The following is a 21,938-nucleotide window of genomic DNA, read 5'->3' on the forward strand; positions in this document are numbered from 1 at the left end:
TCTGTATAGTACAGGAGTCATTGTATGAAATAATTTGCCTTTTGAGGTCACTTGGAGATATATTTTGAAGCTCTGTGAATTAAAAGGTTTGTATAGGACTACTTTGAACATTAGGCTGGTGACAGCTGGTACCCTAAAAATTACCAGGGTTGTGTGTAGAGCTTGAAAGAGCAGTAAATTTAAAATGTAATTTCTAAACTGTATTTTTTTTAAAGACTCCCTACCTTTATTTTTCTTGATGACAGTAATGTTTTTTGTTATCTGAACAGATGAAAGCTGCCTTTAAAAGGTGTAGCTTTTTGAAGTGGGATATATGGAATGAGCGTTACAAACCTCCCTCAGAGGAGGCACAGAGGTGCAGAACAAGGTGGTAACTTTTGATAGGGTAAGAAGTAGTATTTACTTTTTTAGTGTTTAATATTTGTTCTCATTATTAAGCTTTAATATTTAAGGAAAAAAATGGAAAAATAAGTAGGTATTTCCATTAATAAGATTGTTCATTACTTTTGAATCACAGGATAATATTTCCACTTGCTTAAAACTATTTGTTCTGGAATTTCATATTGTTGATATCTACCTCAGGCTGAATTACATAATATTGATTTAGCTTCAGGTCCTTCAGCCACAGTTTTCCAACTTAAAACTATCAGCTCCTTTTGAGAAAAAGGTTGGAGGAGGGGAAGGTCTTTCTGCTTTTAAAAAGAATTAAATCATCAGGTTATCTTTCCTTTGGGCTATCTTAATGTTTGTATACAAAAATGCTGGGGTTTGAAGTTTGTTTATTATGCCTATGAAATTATCTAAATTTTGAAGTGGTTGTTCTAAATCATAAAAATCAGTTTAACTGTCATTAGTAACAACTTTGTGAAAAAATGTTTCCCTTTTTCAAAAAGGACTTAAACTCCAAAGATTCTGTTTTTCACAACTTCACATCCTTTGCCCTAGGATCTGGCAGCTTTGTCCTGGTCAGGCTCTGAGTTTACAGACGATGCCTGATGTGTTCCAGGTCAAGAGAAGAAACAGTTGGCTGGAGCGTAGGAAGTAAATGGCAAAGAGGAAATCAAGTCATAGATCAGGTTATGACAGATAGTGAAAGCTGTAACTGGACTTGGTGGAGGACCTGTGTATAGACTATTTATGGAAGAGAAGGAAGAAGCTGGAACTGTGCAAGAGACTGGGGAAAGAGCAGTAGTAGATGTGGATCTCCTAAAGAACTGTCTTTCGGGTGAGAAGATGGGACAAGGAGATGAGGATTGAGATCAAATCTTGAGCCCAGATGGTGATGAGCAACTGGAACTAGTTTGGCGAACTAGAGCAGAAAAGGATGAAAACCCCCAAGGAATTAAAAGGGTGGTAAGGAAAGAATGGAGAAGAATTTAAAATGAAAATACGTAGATTGTATTTTACTAAGTCATAAGAAACTAATATATCAGTTTGAGGTTCAACTGACTGCGATAAAATAGGGTCAGAGGAGTAGGAATTCAGAAAGTAAGAAAATAAGAAGAGACTGGGACAAGAATCACTAGGTAGAAGACAGATGAGCTGGAAGAGTATGTGCATACAAGCATGGACTAGAACTCTCATCATTTTTCTAACTGGCAAGTGTCAGTGAAACCAAATGATAAAACTTAATCTTTTTGCTCCTTCAAATATTATACAGCAAAGGAGGTGGCTACATGTTTCTGTTCTGAAGCAATTAGGAATATTAGCTGTAAAGTCCACATGAGGGAATTTTGCTGAGATTTTGGTTTCTTCTTTGACTTGGAGAGCTTCACAGTTGTAAAATCCAACAGCAGCAGCAGCAGCTTCAGGAAATGCCAGAATGCAGGTTGGTTGGAAAGCCTCATTTAGTCCCATCCCCCAATGTGTTATGAAGGTCTGTGATGGCGTATTAACAGTATTTTTTTGCCAAAGAATCTAAGTCTTCACTGCAGGTTAGTTAATGTGTAATGAATGAGTTAAATATTTGCTTTCACCTCATTTTGAGTGGCTTTACATCTTATTTACAGCAAATGAGTTAAAACACCTAGAAACAAAAACATTTGCTGGTTTGTTTGGTTCTCCCTCTTCGTATTCTAATTTCCGATGTTCATCATACGAATGGTGATAATGCATAAATTAGCATGTATTTTACGTTAGACTTTTAAGATACCTTCACTTTATACATTGAGGCCTGAGTCACAGAAGTTCAAGTTAAAAGTATCTTGTGCTATGGATGCCTGTTTTCAAATGGCAATTACATAATACAAGGCACTTTCCAAAGAGTCACACAGGACTTTACATTTAAAAACATAACTTCCCTTATGTTGCAGTTGGGGTTTTTTTTCCCAGCAACCTGGAACGATAGACTAAGGGTGGTAGTCACTTAAACCCTGTTTTGCTAATATCAAGTGAAAACCTTACGGTGCAGATAGGTGGATAGAATTCAGTTTTTCAGGCTATTATGTGATTGTTCTGATGCTGTACTTTGTTTTCCTAAAGGCCCCTGCAGAAGGCATTACATGCCTTGTGCTAAATAGGTGGAAAAGAGAAAATATTCAACCCAGACAGGAGCCTAAATTCTGGTGTTTGAGTGTTTGGCATAACAAATTGAAGAAAGTATGTAATGTGGCTGTGTGTACTGAATAGATTTGGGATATTTTAACACTTAGAAATCATCACTTCTATAATCTTTGTAGAACCACAGGAAAAGGGGGTTAAAAGACACTTAGATACCATCTAATTTACTTTTTTCCCTCTAGATAAGATCAAGATAAGATCAACTGTGTTATGTAATTTTGGTCAAATATATGCTTTTCCCTACTTTTGATGGTCTCTGATGATGGAGATTGTATATCATAGCTGAATACTGGTCTAGATATACTATTGATACAATTTACCATTTATTCATAACATCTAACTTAAATCTTTGCTCTACTTTAAGCCTATTTCTTCTGTCTACTATTAATTTGGAAAAGAGTTGATTGCCTTTTTTCTTACCAGGCAGCTTTTTGCCTATTTAATGTGAAGAGTTGTTTACTTTAAAATTTACCTGCTCCAGCCTAAATGATACAAAAGAGAGTAGGCAAAAAATCAAGTCTAATGTTTTGCTGACACATGTGTTGATTTATTTCTTTTCTAGGTATTCCTTTTGGAAAATGCCAAACCGGAGGTTTGCTGATGGCGAGATGGTGATGGGCCGTTGGCCAGGAAGTGTCCTGTACTATGAAGTACAAGTGACTAGTTACAATGATGTTTCTCATCTTTATACTGTTAAGTACAAAGATGGGACTGAACTTGAGTTGAAAGAAAGTGATATAAGGGTTAGTACGCTTCTATGTAATTACCAATATTTCTAATGGAAGACGATGCTGATTTTGTGATGTGGATAAAATACAACTTATAATTGGATAGTTGCTTTGCAAGTTTTCATTAACTGTTTCTTCAATGAATTGGTGCGAAATAATATCTTTTTCCTACGTGACATCGCAAGTTTAGGTTCAGAATGCTGACCCTGTCTTTAAAGAAGTGCGATTGTTTTCTCTCTGTTGGAAAAACAGTGATACATTTGGGGAAAACCAAGTCTAATTATTCAGGAATTCTACAGCATGATTGTTCGTGAAAATTTTTTTTCAACTAGTTATTAGAGGGTTGATACTAATTTGACTTTTTTCCACTTCTAAATAAGAAAATTTGAAAACAAATGCAAGCATGTATTTAAGGATTACTGTAAATATAAATAGTGCATATCCTTTCAGCACATGCTTAAAAACATATGTCAATAACTTATACTGTTTTAGGTCCCCAAAGGCTTCATAAGGTATTTTGCTTTGTGATGGTTACGGACTTTTGAAAAAGGGTCATGTTATACGTACGTGAGCACATCACTTCCTCTTTATATATGTTTATTATTTCATCATCTGTTACTAATAAAGGCCTTTAAAACTCTGTGTACAAGTTTCATTTAACATGTGATAATGCACGAGTGAAAAAGCTATTTCAGTGTTTGCTGTAGTTGGTTTTTAAGACCTGTTCTGGAACCTGTGTAATTTCAAAGCTAATTTGTGTGTCTTTATGTGAACTTTAGTTCCACTTTTTAGTGGCAGTGTGTACATGCCCTGTAACTGACCTTTTCTTTTGGGACACAATATTTATGCCTTGAGCTAGACAAACATTTTCACTACTTTAAGACTCTCTAGCTGGTTTACTTTGTGCTTGCAGGTTAGCAGACTAAAGCTGAGAAGATACCTTTCTTTTGTCATAAACATTTGTGCTTTATAAAAATTGTGTTGTGGAAATTTTACATGGGAAAATAAGCATTGTAAGCTTCACAGAAAAATAGAACTGGGTGCTTTTGGGGAAAACTTAACGAAATTGGTTATCACATCTACTTTAATGATTTAGCCGACTTGGTTTTTTTTAATGTTGATCTGAACTGTGTTGTCTAAATCGGATCATTGCATCTCAATATGCCAAATGTATTAATAAAGCTAAGTAATTGAAATAATTGCTGTCTCTTAAGGCTTAAGAGATGGCTGTAATTTCATTTACTTGTGCAAAGGCTTAAGAGGGCAGCATGCTTAAGAGCTCAGTACTTACATTGATAGCTTACATCCGTATCCTGATTTCTGTAGCTTTGACAAGAATTGTCAGTAGTTGGACTTCGGACAGGATTATTTGGGTATTGCCAGCAAAATGAGTGTGCTGTAGTTGCTCTTTCTTAACAGCCTTTGTACAGCATTGGTAAATAATGGACAATTCTGTAGAACTATATGCCAGAGTCCTCATCACAAAACCCCCAAGCTTCTAACATTGTTCTTTGGAACACCTAAGATAAGATTTTGCTTTCTTACTCTTTTTCTTTTAGTCACAGTCATCGTTCAAGCACAGGAAAAGCCAGTCCTCTTCAAGTTCTCCATCCAGAAGAAGTACTAGCAGGTCTCGATCTAGATCTCCTGGTCGGCCAGCAAAAGGCAGGCGTCGTTCTTCTTCCCAAAGCAGAGAACGTAAAGATGACAAAAAGAAGACCATTCAGGAAACCAACATAGCTCTACTGGTATTAGTTTTGTTTGTTTGTTCTGGGAGGGGGGGGGTTGCAAAAGATTTGTTTGATGCATGCTGGGTTTATTATTGTAAAAGCCAGCTGTAGGTCATGTTCCCTGAACAACAAGATTAGCTGCAAAAGTGTATCTCATAACTGCATTTTTTTCTTTGAAAATAGGCTTTCTAGCTCGCTAAGTTGTGAGGAAATTCTTGAAAAGCAAATGTATGTTGTTAAGTTCTATTTGAATTTGGTGGTACCGTGAAGTTCGCAGAACTCAAACACAAATTCTTTAATATTTTAATATCGAAGTCATTCATATGTTCTCACTTGTGAAATGGGGCAAAGGAAGTTAGCCTACTTTCAAGATGTATTGATCAATATGTAGCAGATAGGTATTAGAATTTGAAATAAAATGAGTTCTGTTTTCGTATACAGTTCATTAAAATAGTAATGGAAGACGTGAAGCTTCTGTGAGAGAATTGCTGCAATCGTGGAATATATATATATATATATATATGGCCTTGCTGACTGATGATACTGCAGAACTGTTTTCATTATAAAAACCATCCTGTAAGGATTTATAAGTTTATCAAATATCTGGTTTTTAGCTGAAGTTCGTCATGTTTGTTCTTGGCCTTTTTGTGAACGTTATATTGAGTTCTAAAAATGGTGCTGGTGTTTCTCCATTAAGATACAAACAGCATTTCTTCTGCCTCTTGTGCTCTCGAAAGCTTCAAATGATACTTGTCTGAGACACAGTTCTTTGAATAGGACATGTTTTCTGATGATCTATTGAAAATACATAGGTTTTAGTAAGGTTTCAACTAAACTTAACTGGCCCAATGTAAACTGAATATAAATAGATAGATTTAGTAAATTGCTACTACAAAAAGCATTCTTTGGCACTGAAGTTGCTGCGGTTTTTGTTTTGCAGTGAACTGCTTTGAGCTGTGTGACCCACTGCATAGCCTGTGGACCATATGCTCATTTTAAGTAGTTTGTAGCCAGCAGATACATTTTACTTTGGACAAAAATGTTAAAATATCTTTGGTGTTTTTCTCCTGGCTTCTAATTGAGGAGTAGGATTGATCTATTGGTTGTTGTATGACTGGAATGACCTGGTCCTTTTCAACAAAGCTTAAGTTGAAATAAAACATGAGTTGTGTCTTCTCAGAGTTGTGTTAGCTAGACTCATTAAAAGAATTTTTGTAAGTGAATTTGTTTCTTAGAAAGATTTTTAACGAAAAACCAAACTTTCGGTCCTGCAGAGCAGCATTATGTATAGGACACTGAATTTTCTTCCAATTTCCTAATAAAATTATTATAGACATATATTTTGTACCTGGCAGTTCCTAAGGATGAGTAAAAAGTAACTGGGAAGCTGTATTTTCTCATAACTTCACTGTTTATTAAAAAAAAAAAAATTAGTAACCTTTCCCTTAGTAAGTTTTCTTCCCTTGTTTGTGAGCTGAAACTGTCCATACTGTTTGTACTTTGGGTATTGAACCCACTTGTTTTCCTGTGGAGAAAACCAGAGCAGTTACAGTTGAAAAAGACTAGATAGTGTTTTTAATTATTCGTGTTATACTTAATGCAGCTGTTATTTTCAGCAAGCTAAACCCATGTTTTTTGTTTAAACTAGAAACCAAGTGAGAATAACACCAGAAGGTACAATGGTGAACCTGAAAGTACGGAAAGAAATGACACATCACGCATAACTTTGGAGGTATGAACATTGTATTTGCTCTTAGTTTTATGTCACATTTTAACTTGGCTTTCTCAGAATCCTTAGAAAAGGGTAATACAGTAACCAAGGATGAATAGAATGCAGCATAAAACTTAGTGGTCAAATAAGTTCAGCTAGCTAAGTTTAGGGGAGAGGCAGATGAAATTGTCAGAAGGGAAGAGTACTGGAGCTACATAACACTCGTTTTTCTTGTTTGTTTGTTTGTTTTTTCCATCAGACCCTCACTGGTGACTTGTGCTCATTCCCATGTTTTTACAGTGTGAATGTTTGGCCATAGGAAGTGGGTTTTTTTGGGGGGTGTGGTTTTTGATTTTGGTTTGTTTTTTGTGGTTTTTTTCCCCGAAATCAGTTCTTTTGTCCTGATTGCTAGCTAATGCACGGAGTTATGGAAGAAAGGAGGGGAGGAGGGTGGGAATGGATGACCTGTACTGGGACTGCTGCTGGTAAGTAATCATGGCCTTACGTAGTCACAATGAAACTGGTCTTAGCAGGCTCTCCATATAAATGCATAAACTTAAGTACTGTGTAGAAGTAGAAGACATTGTATATTGGTGTTTTATAGTGGATTATGTCCTCTTAAATATTAAACGTGGGAGTAAAATAAGGTAAAATCACTGGGAATCTTGTTAGTAAATTATTTTTATTTATTAACAGCAAAAGTTGAAGCCAGACCTGGAAACAGAGCGTGTACTTGAACAGTACAGCTTGCGCCCAAGAAAAGAAGAAAAGAAAAAAGAAGAGATATATTCGGAGAAAAAGATTTTTGAGACAATAAAAACAATTGAGAAAGCATCATCAAAAACAAAGGAACTAGAGTTTGGTGGAAGAATTGGTATGTGTGCAAACTGTTGTAGTAGTGGAAAAATAGTACTTTTATGGTTTTTACTTATTGACCATACTGCGGTGTCAAGAACTGTTTTTCTGATTTTGGACCATGGCTGCAGAATCCAGAGTCATATGACAGTGCTTCACGTAGTCCGTACTGGTATTGGTGGCAGTCAAAGAACTGTTGTTACACTTGTTTCTTTTGTGAAATACAGTGAAGATCTTGAGCCTTCCCTTGCACAATGAGATTTAAATATTTCCAAATTAAATTTAAGAATTAACTAGCGAAGTTTTTACGTTTTCAAAACCTAAGTGCTTTGAACTTGACAGTAAAGTATATTTTATACGGTTCTAAAGGGATGCAGTGGGTGTGATCCTTTGGTTTGGTTATATGACCCCATATAGGAGTGAGAAGAATGTCTCTGTGTCCCATTAAGTGATGGGGGAATTGATGGTGTCTGGCTTCAGAAATAGAAAATAACAACCTCTTCTTTGTTACTAAAGTTAATATCAAGCTTTAGTAGTGGGATTGAAACTATTTTTTTTTTATTTTCTATGTTTATCTTCTAATATGGCATGATGCCTATTTACAGGGACCTTCATGCTGATATTTTTCCTGCCTGCTACTGTATTCTACTTGCTGTTGATGTGCAAACAAGATGACCCCAGTCTTATGAACGTCCCTCTTCCTCTCCCAGCACTTGAAAGCCTTTGGGAGGCTAGAGTGTTTGGTGTTTTTCTTCTGTGGTTTTTCCTTCAAGCTCTGTTTTACTTACTGCCAATTGGAAAGGTAAGCTGTTCAGTAGCAATTGGGTCTCATGGATAATTCATTTGTGCGTTAGGCTTGAAGATAGGGTATGTTCTTAAAGCAGTGAATTTGAAAGGAAATCAATTAGTCTTCCATATTAAGCTGGAATATGGCTACTGCAGATTTCTGTAACCTTGAAATAGCACAGTTTGTTAAGAACTTAATGCCTATGCGTTTCATAGTTACAGTAGAAAAGGCAGAAGGCATTATATGGGAGTTCAAATCAAAACATGGGTAAAATTTGCTTGATAGAATTCTAGAAGAATTTCAGGTATCTGACTTTTAAATCAACAAAGTCTTTGATACTTAGTTTCTTATTGATAGCCAGTAGTTTGGAATGTAATCTTCACTTACAGGAATCTACAAATGATTCTAGCCATATGTGTATTGGGCAAATGCTTGTTTCCCTCTTTTTGTGACTTGAGGGATACTGGCAGATTCTGAAAGAACTCAAGAATAAATAGATCGTTCAGTCATGTTGTTCTGTTGCTATACATGTTTACAATGATTGGAGCCGTTATGTTTTCTTGAGGCTGGTTAGGAAGAGGTTTTTTTTTTAGTGTTTCTATTTGAAACTGTTACCCTTTTGATAACCAAAGTATGCTTTTGAGAACAATCCATGATCTCCAGATTTGAATGCGTCCAGTTGGTTACCTTGATTGAATATCTTTGTGGCAGAGAGGTGCTTCATTTCCCTCCTCTGCCGGTGCCCCCTGGCAAGTACTTGGTTGAAACACTAGTATTTTATTCTTCCTAGGTTGTAGAAGGCCTGCCCCTTTCAAATGGAAGGAAACTGCACTACCGGATAAATGGTAAGTGTGTTGCAGTTGCTTATTCTGAAATGTGATACTGCTATCTGATTTTCAGTTCTCAGTACCATAAGATACAAGTGATGAAAGATATGCTCTACGATCAAACTAGGTGTCATGGTTTAACCCCAGCCATCAGCTAGAACCAAGCAGCTGCTCACTTGCTCACCCCAGTTGTGGTGGGGGAGAGAATCAGAAGAGTAAAAGTGAAGGGAAAAACTCGAGGGTTGGGATAAAGACAACTTAATAGGTAGAGCAAAAGCCACGCTGAAACCATGACACTAGGTATCTGTTGTAAATCTTTCATAAGATAGGATGAACTTTTTCTTGGAAGAACGTGGTTAGGAAAGATCAGGAACTAACTGCCCCAAGAGCAAAATGTTATGCTATATAGGGTACCTGGTCTGCATCCAGTTGTGACTGGTGACTCCTGTCAATATTGCCTGCATAATTGCTAAACAGGCAGTTGCTGATAGGCAGCATTAGTAACACCCGTGTAATAAGGATACTTGTCCCAGAGGGAGGTGTTAAGGAGTGATCTGAAGAGATCTTATCCCAAGTGTTGTATCTCATCTTGGATGTCTCTGATTTATAGACAAATAAGAAGTGTGTCTTGATTTAAGATGTTGTTATTCTTGCCTGGCAGAGAATAGTTCTGAGGTCCTTATTCAGATCAGATTTCACTTCCTACAAAAAAGGCAAATTTCTCATCTAGGTTTAGAGTAGGGTTTAACATGTTTCAGCCATCCTGCTTTTTCAGGCTTAAACAGAGAAGTCTACTTTGATGCCTCGCGAGTATTGCAGACTACCTCTTTAGTTGACTAGTCTGTCAAGGAGGCTGTCTGATGGTAATGGAATCCAAATATTATATTAAAAAGCTGAGTGGGATTTTGTCATAGTCTGTTAAGATGCACCATTTTAAAGACACATTTTTAAGATGGAATAGGGCTGTAAATCACAGAGGCAGAATGAATTGCATCCTGCAAAAGTGAGTCATATGGAGGTTGCCTCATAACTTTTTTGTTTTGGACTTATGTCTTTAGTAGGGGCATAGTCCTGCAGGGTTTTTTTCCACATTCTGATAAAGGGAGGAAATAACCCACATGGTTTGGATAGTTTAAAAAAAAAAAAAAAAAGAGAGAGAGAGAAGCCATCTTCTTGCTGCTTCAAAGGCAAATTCTCAAAGCAGCTCTGAGGAAAGAAGGAAGACCAGTGACAGGATAAGATGCAATGGGCACAAACTGAAATATGGGAAGTTCCATCTGAACATCAGGAAACACTTTTTTTTACTGTGAGGGGAACTGAGCACGGGCGCAGGTTGCACAGAGAAGTTGTGGAGTCTCCATCCTTGGAGATATTCAAAAGCCATGTGGACATGGTCCTGGACAGCCGGTTCTAGGTAGCCCTGCTTGAGCAGGGGAGTTGGACTAGATGGACTGTGGAGGTCCCTTCTAACCTCAGCCTTTGTGACCCTGGGAAGTTGTTCGTAGAAGGTACTTAAGTGAGAGCAGTATAGAACTGCCTGCTTCTATTTGGACATCGTTCTGTTCTACATGATTTTATACTGCTAAGTACAGAAGTCTTGACTTGATAGTTATTTTAATACTTTAATTACTGCTATCTGTATTGAGGTATATATGAAGATAATTCCAAGAAGAAAATATGGTTATCTGTGCTGTCCCACAGATAAGATTTTGTGACCTGCTGTCGTTATCCAGTAGTAGTGTCAGTGTCCATTTTTCCACTAAAATCTGAAATTAGATCCTATGTTGTAAAAAATTCAGGAGCGTTCAGTGTCCCTGCCTACTGTTCTTTCCTGAAGCACAGGAAATTTCAGGGCATAGATAGAATATCATAGGTATATTGCTGTGCTCCAGGAGTTTGAACCTCAGGAGCATGGGATGTGTAAGACATTATTGGAATATAGACATAAAAATGCAGAAAGGCTGGATTGGGTTAGGTTCTACCAGAATGATTTTTTTATTTTGGCTAATAATGTTTTTCTTCTGCATCCTTTAGGGTTTTATGCTTTTGTTTTGACTGCTGCAGCTATTGGAACTTTATTATACTTTGAATTTGAACTTCATTATTTGTATGATCACTTCATGCAGTTTGCAGTGTCAGCTGCAGCTTTCTCTATGGGCTTGAGCATTTATCTGTACATTCGGTCCCTGAAAGCACCTGAGGAAGAACTAGCACCAGGTGGAAATTCTGGTGAGTAATAAATATTTTGGGTAATTTCTTTCCAATTGTTTGCTACAGTTTCATTTTTTATGAATTAAAGGCTAGATTTAGGGCCTTTTGTGACTTTCTACCAATGTAAAATTCATGTTGCAAGTCAAACGGCAATTTTTTGTTCACACTCGGATACTGTAAAATGTTTAAAATTTTAGTTGGATTGTCTTGAATAGCTTATGCAAAAATATCTCGGCTGGTCTAGTACCCTAGCGATGACAGGACCGTTCCTTCCTTTCAGTTTTAAGCATTTGTCTGAGGGCTGTCTCATTCGCTTCATAGTGCCCCTGCTCACAGGCCTTTTCCTGAAACAGCTCAGAATAGAAAGAAAAACTGAAAAATCTAGGTATTTTGGCAGTGGGAAGTCAGGTACAGAACTTGAAATTACAGTGTATTTCAAAACTCTTACTTTGCTGTGCACTTTTAAATCTAGTTAGCTGACTTGAGTTTTCAAAAGAGATTTTGATTCAGTCTTGAGAGTGCCTACCTAGAAAGTGTCAAATTATATGCATATGTTTTTGTAGGTCAAAAGATAGGTTGAGAAATCAATTCATGTTAAATATTAAACAAACTGCTTTTAAAAGTGATCATACGGTGACTAAGAAATGGAGTTTATGGACAGAAGACTTAGTGTAATAAAATGAAATATTCAAATATCCTCAGTTCCTTGTCAGTGCAGTGTGTATGTGTGTGAAGGGAAATAATACAATGATCATAAATAATTTTTTCTTTGAAAAGTGCAGTTCTAGTCTGTGCAAGTGATGCAGTAGCTTTCTCTAACTGTTCTGCCAAAGTGTTTGTTATTTGCTAACTCAGTGTAGGATATCTTGAAGTCAAGGTATTGTTTTTTTCCTTCTTGTCCATCTCTTTTGATGGACAGGTTGTTGTTACAGCTAAAGGAATTCTTGCTCGCAGAGAAGAGCAATGAAGGAGGAAGAAAAGTAGAATTAATTAGTACTATAAGATCATGACTATGGTAACTATGATGTGAGGTTCAGGAGAAGGCTGAAAATAAAGAAGGAACAAATGTCAGAAGAAATAAGACTATAGTAACTTCGAAAGTGTTTAGTCCTCCTAACAAATAAAATACTTGGGCTTCTTAAAATATAAACCATGTGGGTTTTGCTTTGTATTTTGCATATACTCTTACATTTTTCTTGACAAATTAAATGCTTTTTTTATTTCTAATGAGCCAATGTTAGTAGAAAGTAGGAACTTCTCTGTAGGGAGTGTAGTAGAGAATAAAAGGAATAGTATTGCTAACAAAGAGTATGTCTTATCTGCAGGGTATTTTGTTTATGATTTTTTTACTGGACATGAATTAAACCCTCGTATTGGCAGTTTTGACCTCAAATACTTCTGTGAGTTGCGTCCAGGATTAATTGGCTGGGTGAGTCAGTAATTGTTATTTTTATTCTATCTGCTTAAGTATCACACAAATTATTATTGGTAGTTAGTTGCAAACTATTGCTTGTGAAATAGGTTGTTATTTTTTTTTTTAACTCAAATATTGGTCAAAAACATCTGTATTAAAACGTCCTGTAATGTAACAAAAACACTGCTGTCTCTTAAAAGGAAAATTTGTAATAAATACTTTCTAAACTAGGTTGTTATAAACTTGGCAATGCTATTGGCTGAGATGAAGATACACAATCAAAGTATGCCATCTCTGTCAATGATACTCGTGAACAGCTTTCAGCTTCTTTATGTGGTGGATGCTCTTTGGAATGAGGTAAATAGCAATTGTATTAAACTGTTACCAAGTCTAATTATCACGTTAAATGAATGACGCTTTGTAAATTCTAAATTCCTTCCTCCTGGTTTCTAGGAAGCGATTTTGACTACGATGGACATTACCCATGATGGATTTGGATTCATGCTAGCATTTGGAGATTTGGTGTGGGTTCCGTTTGTCTACAGTCTGCAGGCCTTCTATTTAGTTGGTCATCCTACTGCAATTTCTTGGCCTGTTGCTGCTGCAATTACCATTCTGAACTGTAAGTTATGGTAAATGTTATTGTTACTGGTGGTAACAGTGTAGCACTGATTTTGTTTCTTTGAGTTGTGAAGTGAAGCTTTAGCTAAGGTGCAATGATCCTGTCTTCTGTATTACCACAGCTGGTGGAAGCATGTGTCTGGCTACTGTTTAATACAAAAAAAAATAATAAATTCTCATTTTATGAAATGCATCTTTAGATGGATGCTGTCTGCAGTTGTAGAAGTGACTTAAATGTTTTGAATGAAATGTAGCAGAGTGCTTTTGTTGAAGGAAGGAGAACTGGAAAATACTGAAAATACAAAATAATATTTATTTTCAGGTATTGGGTATTACATATTCCGTAGTGCAAATTCTCAGAAAAATAGTTTCCGAAGGAATCCAGCAGATCCCAAATTGGCCTGTAAGTGCATTTTTTATTTGTTCAATTGCTATACAACGTCTCTTTGTTAAATACACATTTCAATTGTTGTTTTGACCACAATACTCTATTCACAGATCTGAAATTTATACCCACTGCAACTGGAAAGGGGCTTCTTGTCACGGGTTGGTGGGGTTTTGTTCGTCACCCTAATTATCTCGGTGACATCATCATGGCTCTAGCATGGTCCCTACCCTGTGGTAAGTTCCTGAAACTAAAGTGGATTTTATCAAAAATGCTTGTATGTGTTGGCATCTGACTGGGTTTGAAATACAGAGTGATAATTATTTGAGATACTAAAACCTATAATTAACTGAATCCAAATTCCTATATTGTAAGCTTAATGCGACACCTATTTTCTGTTACACCTTATACTTTATATCTTACTATAGATTTGACATATCACACTGTAGATTTGACTCTTCTTTCTGACACTTTATCATTTGGTATCGATGGGGCTTGCTAATAAGTTGCTCCTTACACTTTTTTAGGCTAGTGGCTATGCTATAGTGTTTTCAAAGGAAGTTCCCAGAAAGTGGGAGTTTCCTTGGAGACAAGGGCTACCACATATAGGGATAGACTTCAAGCAAAGTACACATGAAAAAAAGTCATCAAACAGAAAGGAATGGAATTCTGTGTCAGTTTTTTGTTAATGACTACTTCCTAGTTTCCATGAAGTTTACACTTGAAGGAAATTAGGGAGCCTTTTGTCCACTGGGGTTTTGTAGTCCTGATTCTTTGCCAGAGTTTAGAAAGAGCAGTGAGAGTTTCAGAAATTACATCTGATCATGGTAGTCCTGACCCCCTCTCATTCAAGTTTGAAAAATGGCTTCGGACTCCTCCCTTGTCTGAAGGAGTTTCTCTTCTATTAAAGCACGGAAATGAGCACAACAGATGCTCTTCTGAGACAGAGCTGAGGCACAGTCTGACTTTCGCAGACTATGGGATACATGGAGTTTTGGTAGAGTGGGACTTTGTCACCAAGTGGTTAAGGCCCTGACCACGGACATCAGCTGAAAGCAGATGCTGGAGTTCAGGTGTTCCTCCAGGGGTTAATTTTATTTTGGATTTTAATTGGAAGTAGATGATACTAAATTAGCATATATGCTTGTAGACAGTACCCTGAAAGAGGATTTCCCCCATGAAAATGAAGGACTCTCATCTTCTGTCAGACTCATAATGGCAGAAGTGGAAGTGTTGCCATAGCTACCTGGTGGGTGAGAATGGGTGGGAAGGGATCATAGAATCATAGAATAGTTTGGATTCAAAAGGACTTTTAAATGTCATCCAGTCCAACCCCTCTGCAATGAGCAGGGACATCTTCAACTAGGTGAGGTTGCTCAGAGCCCTGTCCAGCCTGACCATGAATGTTTCCAGGGATGGGGCATCTACTACCGCTCTGGGCAACCTGTGCCAGTGCTTCACCACCCTCATTGTAAAAAATTTCTTCTTTTATCTAGCCTGAATCTACCGTCTTTTAGTTTAAAACCATTTCCCCTTGTCCTATTGCAACAGGCCCTGCTGAAAAGTTTGTCCCTGTGTTTCCTGTAGGCCCGCTGAAATGCCACAATACGGTCTCCCTGGAGCCTTCTCTTTTCCAGGCTGAACAACCCCAACTCTCTCAGCCTGTCCTCATAGCAGAGGTGCTCCAGCCCTCTGAGCATTTTTTGTGGCCCTCCTCTGGACCTGCTCCAACAGGTCCACATCTTTCATGTGCTGAGGGTTCCAGAGCTGGACGCAGTACTCCAGGTGGGGTCTCACCAGAGCAGAGGGGCAGAATCACATCCCTCGACCTGCTGGCCACGCTTCTTGTGATGCAGCCCAGGATGGGGTTGGCTTTCTGGGCTGCGAGCTCACATTGCTGGCCCATGTCCAGTTTTTCATCCACAAGTCAAGTCGTGTGCTCTGAGCAAAGCTAGAGTTACCACCTACAGCCAAAATAGAGAAAACCCAGTGGGGCTTTTGTGGGGCAGCTTGGTGCTGCAGGGGTTTAACTATTTCCCTGGTTTTGATAGCTAAAGAGCTTAAAATATGTGCCTGCTTTGCATGTGCATTGAGAATGAAGTTGGCAGATTTTGAGACTGAATTTTAAGTATGGTTTTTGTGGGTCTTTTCCTATCTCTATGTAAACATGTCACACAATTTTTGCACTATCCCTTGAGTATTTGATGCTTTACAATATGAGTATAAATGCAGCAGGCCATACCAAGCATATGTCACCAGCTTAGTAGATGTTGTTAATAGCAAACACTTCTGGATAATTTTTTTTCTGTATTTAAAGTGACTTTCTCACTTTATTCTACAGGTTTTAATCACATTTTACCATATTTCTACGTGATATATTTCATCTGTTTGCTTATTCATCGAGAAGCTCGTGATGAACATCACTGTAAGCAAAAATATGGCTTGGCATGGGAAAGGTATTGTCAGCGTGTACCATACCGCATATTTCCTTACATCTACTAGAGCACTCCAGATGCCTGATTTGCAAATTACTTCTAAAGTTAGTTTCTTTGCAAATAAAAATATACCTCTTACCTTTGCACTTGGTCTATTTGTTATTTAGGCTTTTTTTTAAAAAAAAAAAAAAAGAAAGAAAAAAGTGACCAAACATTGGAGTGCATCAACAGGTATTTACAAGTCATCTTAAATACGTGAGTTATGTGAACTGACTGTCTGTGACTTCAATTTTTAAAATATTGTGAATTTTTAAAAGTCTCGGAGCCCTAATTTTTCAAGTTAAATTTTATCTAGCATCCTGAGTTTACATTTTTTTATTGCATTTAATTAAGCACTGTGATGTAAAGTATATTATTTTCTTAATGCAATAAATACAGAAATTCCATCCAGTTCATTTTTTGGTGTTACTTGTACCATCTAACTTCAGATGTCTGACTTGGTTGCCAAAGCAGCAGGGTCTTTTTGGTCAGTGGATCTGGAAGCAGAGGATTTGGCTCACCTGAGGGGCCTGGGCCCGGAGCTGGCACAGCTCAGCTGGGTGATTGTCCCCCTCCTGCCTTTTCATTAATGGGACTTTTTTTTTTGGTCAGGGAGGCTCAGGTGGCCCCTGCAGGGATGGGCTCAGGAGATGTGAAGGGGCACAGCTGTCCCTTCCCATCCCATCCCATCCCTGCATTCTTGAGGCAGTTTCAGCACGGACCAGGGGGGACTCTGAGCTGCTGCCTGGCAGCGTCCCTGACCCCAGAGAGGAGCCGCGCTTCTGGCTCAGGCTCCTGAAGGTAGATGATACAAACACTTGTTTCAGCTGTGGGCAGAGCTGTGGAAGCGAGTAGTGAACCTTATCCTGCAACGAGCACTGAACACGGGGTAGCAAAAGGCGCAGTGTGTGCGTATTTGGCAGAAAAGAATGAAATGACCACAGTTGGCTTAGTCACATCTTTGTAAATTATGTCTTAATGTACCATAGCGTTTACCGAGTGTGTATAATAAAGCCTCCACCTTTTTGCTGTACAGTGTTTGGATTTGAAAATGCGATAGCTTTTTTTTAGAAACAAGGGAAATCAGTAACTAAATCCATTGCCAGTAATTCTTTTTAAAAACGTTAATTGAATAAAGGTTTTTGTAAATTAATGTATTAATTCTTGAAACAATTGAAGTGTTCATTTAAATATTTGTATTGACAGATATGCTATGAAAATGCAGGAAATGCTCCTCAATCCAAAGTTGTTTTTTTTTAATTCGGCATTGCTACCTCATATGTAGGTTTTGCCTTTTGTACTGTTGCAGATAGAGAAAATAGCTATTTTTTTGCTATTGCTATTTAAAACAACATTTTTTTACATGAGCCTGTGGTTAAACTCAACCACTTTCTAATATATTTTTGTATATATTTGACTTTTTAACTAATGTATGTGTAACTAGGCACTAGTTGTGTTTTTGTCTAACTGGCTGTAAATGAGATGCCCTTGCAGGATTTACTTCATAAGTAGAATAATTTTATATTTTACCAAAATAATTTTGCATTAACTAACTTTTCTTCTGTCGTCACAACTTTTCACATACCTCATACATGAGGTTTATAGCACAAATTGTCCAAAAAAAGCTTATTAGAATTTTAAATACAGAGCGGGTACCTCTACATTTGCTTGCAGGAAGGTTCCTAATAAATCAGGATGTTGCTATTACTCATCAATTGATTTAAATTCTTTTAAAATGTTGATGTAATGAAATCTAGCATGGCATTTTTTTAAATAAAAGATCCCTCTATTTTGTACACAGGCATTTTTTTAACAGAGAATTGTACATTTGAAGTGTATATAATGTAGCTTGATTGTGACAGTCTCCTCCGAAAATCTGTGTGTTAGTGTTGTAAGGAAAATGTTTTGAGACAAGTACTTTGATTCCTGGAAGAAAACAGCAGTGCCTGTAACAACGCTGAAGAGCATTTACTCCTGTGAAGTCGCAGATTAAACTGGGATACTTTTTTCAATGGTTGCCCAGTGGGTTAATGGAAAATAGAGCAATCATTTAACTGCACCAGTTTGCAGCTGGTGTTTTAAAATGTACCGGGAGGGGGTGGGTGGAGGGGGCAGTTTAAGTCCTCAGCCTTTAAGCTAGGAGATGCTACGGCCGTCCCAGTTTTATCTGTTGCTACACAAGGTTGTTAAAATGTAATTTGGAGCCCTTGTCTTTCAGGAACAGAGCTTGACCAATGATAACTCCAGTTTATTTACATGCCGAGTTTTATGTGAATTTGATTTTGAAGTAACTGTTTTTAATACAAACAAGCCTATGAACTGAATAAAGCTTTTGCTGAAAATTAAGTAGTGCTTTTTTTTTTTTCCCCCTGTTCACAGTGGTGTCTGAAAAAAAAGAAGTGGTTTATCTTATTCAGTAAAGATGCGAGTTTGTTGAAGTTCCTTTTGTATCTGTGGCTGTGGGGTGAGCATTACAAGGTCACGCATGGTGCTCCTCTTAGCCTCTCTGAGAACGTTAATGAAAGGATGTCTCTCCATATAAAAGGGACATCTCCATTTCTCCCTTTTCTGCTTCTCTCTACGCGAAAGTTTACAGATGCTCTGTCAGCCTGAGAGCACGTTTGCTCTTTGAAGCAGCTGCGTCTGCATCACCTGTCTTGCTCGTCGGCCTGCACTGAAGAAAATCAAGTGCTAAGAAGTAGGTGGCGTGGCAGGGGAAAGAAAAGCAGGCTGAAACCTGCAGTGGACAGTAACTTCAGTTGATGCTAAGTTAGGGAAAAGCGATTGTCATTACTGGAAAAGATGATGGCTTCAGAGAAATGAAATGCTCATTTAAGGTATCTGGGAGTTGTCAGACGTGGAGCTGGCACAGCAGGGCATCGGGGCACCGGCTTTTGTCGCTCTGACTGTCCTTGCTGGCGGGGTAGGTTGATGGCTGTTACAAAGTGAATTGGTGACGGTGTTGTGGGTCTTTAGGGCGTCCAGTGAAGCGGGCAAGGCTAATGCATTACCTCTTTTTGTTCCTCTATTCTGATAATCCAAAAATAAAATTCATTTTAACTGTAAAAAGACAGAAGGTAATGCTTGTTCGGCCTGTATTATATTGTATTTTTTCCCACAGCTTCTATCAGAAGTCAAAACCAAACAATGCTCCATGTAGTCATGGGCTACAGCTTAAGGGATGCTGCACGGGAAATAAATGTGCTAATTTCACCTAACGTGAACAGGACTCTAGTGGAAATAGGATCCATGGTGAAAGGAACAGGAATCATAATTTTGCCTACCGAAAGTTACTTACTACAGGTAATAAAAATGTTTGCTTAAGCTACATCTAGCACAGCTCATGAAAACCTCACCAGAAGCATAGGTAGTGCCTCTCGGGGAGCAAAAGCTGTTTGGGGGAGTGGGTGTAAAACCTCTCCTGTGTGTGGGTGGGGAACATCTTGCGCTGTCTGTAGATAAACCAAAAACTCCAACACTCTTCTGGTGGGGAAGTTCTCTAAAATACTTTGATCTGCTTTGATGTTTTTAACATTTCAGAAAAGCTGAATGCGGGATTTGTATTATTTTTTTTGAGAAGCTTTTTTTAAATCATCAGTTCTACCCTTTTGTATATAAAAATGTGAGCAAAAACAATGCTACGGAGTACCATGAGAAAATGATTTCATGCCCTGTCATGGGAGTGGGGAAACCTTTTGAAGAAAAGGCTGACGTTGCCAAGCCGGCTCAGTACTCCAGCTCCTTTTCTGTGTGTTTTGTAGCTGTCACATTCAGGTCGTGTCACCACACCATCCGTCATTCTCCTCAGAAGACTATCTGGTGCCACGGTAGCCAAATGTTCCAAGTAATTTTCCTTTTGCACCTTGAGGTGGTTTGTTCTCCTGCCGCCTGCCTTGGGGCGGGAGATGGCACCATCCGTTGGGGTGAGAGGCAGACGGGCTGCAGCAGAACCTCCTCGCGTCCTTGGCACTGTTGCATTTCAGGTGACGTGGACTTGGTGGAGCAGGTTATTTACTAGTTCCTCATTACTTCACGGTGTCAGCTGGGCATGGCCACACTAATGACTAGCATGCCTTACGGTTGGAAGATTACTTTTTTTCCCATTTGCGTGTCTGCTTGCCTTCTGCATAAAGGATTGTGAGAGGGTAATGGTTCAGTGAGTCCATGTGTTCTTCCGTTCCCTCCTCGGCCAAAGGACGGAAAGCTGAAGGTGCAGCAGTAATGCCTTAAAGAACAGCTCTTGGACCTGTGTGAAAGGTAAATGGAGGTGACTTGCCATTGAAAATCGGGAATTTTAAGCCAGTAATATTTCCCTTGTAAAATACTTGTGGAAGATGCAGATGCCAAGAGAATTTTGGTCAGTCCGCTCAACGGCCATGAGAAAGGTCTTTGCAGATGTTCAGGAGAAAATCTTTTAACAGCGATCCCGAAGGTGAGAAACACGACTGATCAGCTATTCATCAGTGGGAGCGTACTGCGCCATTTAAACCGACACATGTACAGTGCCTCGTTCACTACACAACCAAATATTCACGTCACCAGCCTGTCTCCAGATCCCTGAGACTTGCCCTGTGCACACATGGGCTTGTCCGCTCTTCCTAGGACAAGCTTCCCAGGACTCTTCCTTGTTATTCCCTCTTGGCGCCAAATATTGCTAGGTTTAGTCAGCCTGACTAAGGACCTTCTTGCGCCTATATTTCAAATTGCAGAAAGTTTTAAACGTGAATTGACTGACCAGAAAGAGAATCCATCTAAAGCACAAAATCAGATTAAGAGAATTCCTGTTAAAAGTACTGCAATACCTGGTAGATCCTTAGGAATATAAGCGGAAATTAATGAGCAGAGAAAGAGGGGAAAAAAGGAAAAGAAGTTGAACTCAAAGGCATATTAAAATTCAAACCATTTGCTTTTGGCAGCACAGCATTAAAAATACTCGTATTATAACTATTAATAGAAAAGCTTTTCTCCTGGCAAGACAAATGATGCTCACGCAAAGTTTTTCAGATAGAGTAATGATTTAACGAACCAAAGCAGCACTGTTCTATGCTCTTTTCTACTTGTGCTTTTATAGCCTTGTGACGCCTCCTCTGAGAGCAGCCTGACATTGCAGACAAGAATACAGACACTGGAATCGTACGGCAGTTTCGGTTTGCCTTTGTAGCTGCTTATTGCGCCTTCAGGGAATGGAACTTTGCCAGGCTGCAACTTCTCGATTCCCACCCAGGTAAAGGGGAGTGGAGTCTCAGCAGCTGATGCCTGTGTCTGTGGAAATGCAAGTCTGGAGGTGATCACTAGGGACATCCAACCCGAGCATATTCTGCCACAATCCTTGTTTCTACAACGGTGATTTCCTCGTCTTAGTTAACAAGTGTTCAAATCTTTTCCACAGCTCGTGATTCTCCCTGCAGCTTCTGCAATGTCTCCTCTCTCCTGCCTGAGGAAAACCTTTCCGGGAGGAAAACGTGCTCTTGATACAATTTCAATAAACGTGACAGAGTTACTGAGTGACTGACGTCTCCGGAAGGAGCCAACAAGGAATGTCACTGCGCTTCACTGTCATTCAATCTCTTGCTTGGCAAGAGGGTGTTTATACACACACACACACACACACGTCTATTTGAGCTCTTCTCTTAGCT

At 38.5% G+C, this 21,938-nt stretch overlaps 1 protein-coding gene across 1 annotated transcript; it reads left to right on the forward strand.

Annotated features, from left to right (window-relative positions):
• The first annotated feature begins 982 nt into the window (after nucleotides 1-982).
• Nucleotides 983-18,648, forward strand: LBR (lamin B receptor). Its single transcript, XM_054195088.1, has 14 exons — nucleotides 983-1,828; nucleotides 3,122-3,302; nucleotides 4,847-5,035; nucleotides 6,666-6,749; nucleotides 7,425-7,602; nucleotides 8,189-8,385; nucleotides 9,161-9,215; nucleotides 11,232-11,426; nucleotides 12,734-12,837; nucleotides 13,054-13,179; nucleotides 13,276-13,444; nucleotides 13,766-13,846; nucleotides 13,942-14,064; nucleotides 16,170-18,648. The coding sequence occupies exons 1-14, from the start codon at nucleotides 1,815-1,817 to the stop codon at nucleotides 16,328-16,330; spliced, it is 1,857 nt and encodes a 618-aa protein (XP_054051063.1). The 5' UTR covers nucleotides 983-1,814; the 3' UTR covers nucleotides 16,331-18,648.
• The last annotated feature ends 3,290 nt before the right edge of the window (nucleotides 18,649-21,938 follow it).

This window comes from Rissa tridactyla, chromosome 3 (assembly GCF_028500815.1).
Source record: "Rissa tridactyla isolate bRisTri1 chromosome 3, bRisTri1.patW.cur.20221130, whole genome shotgun sequence".
Classification (NCBI taxonomy): Eukaryota; Metazoa; Chordata; class Aves; order Charadriiformes; family Laridae; genus Rissa; species Rissa tridactyla.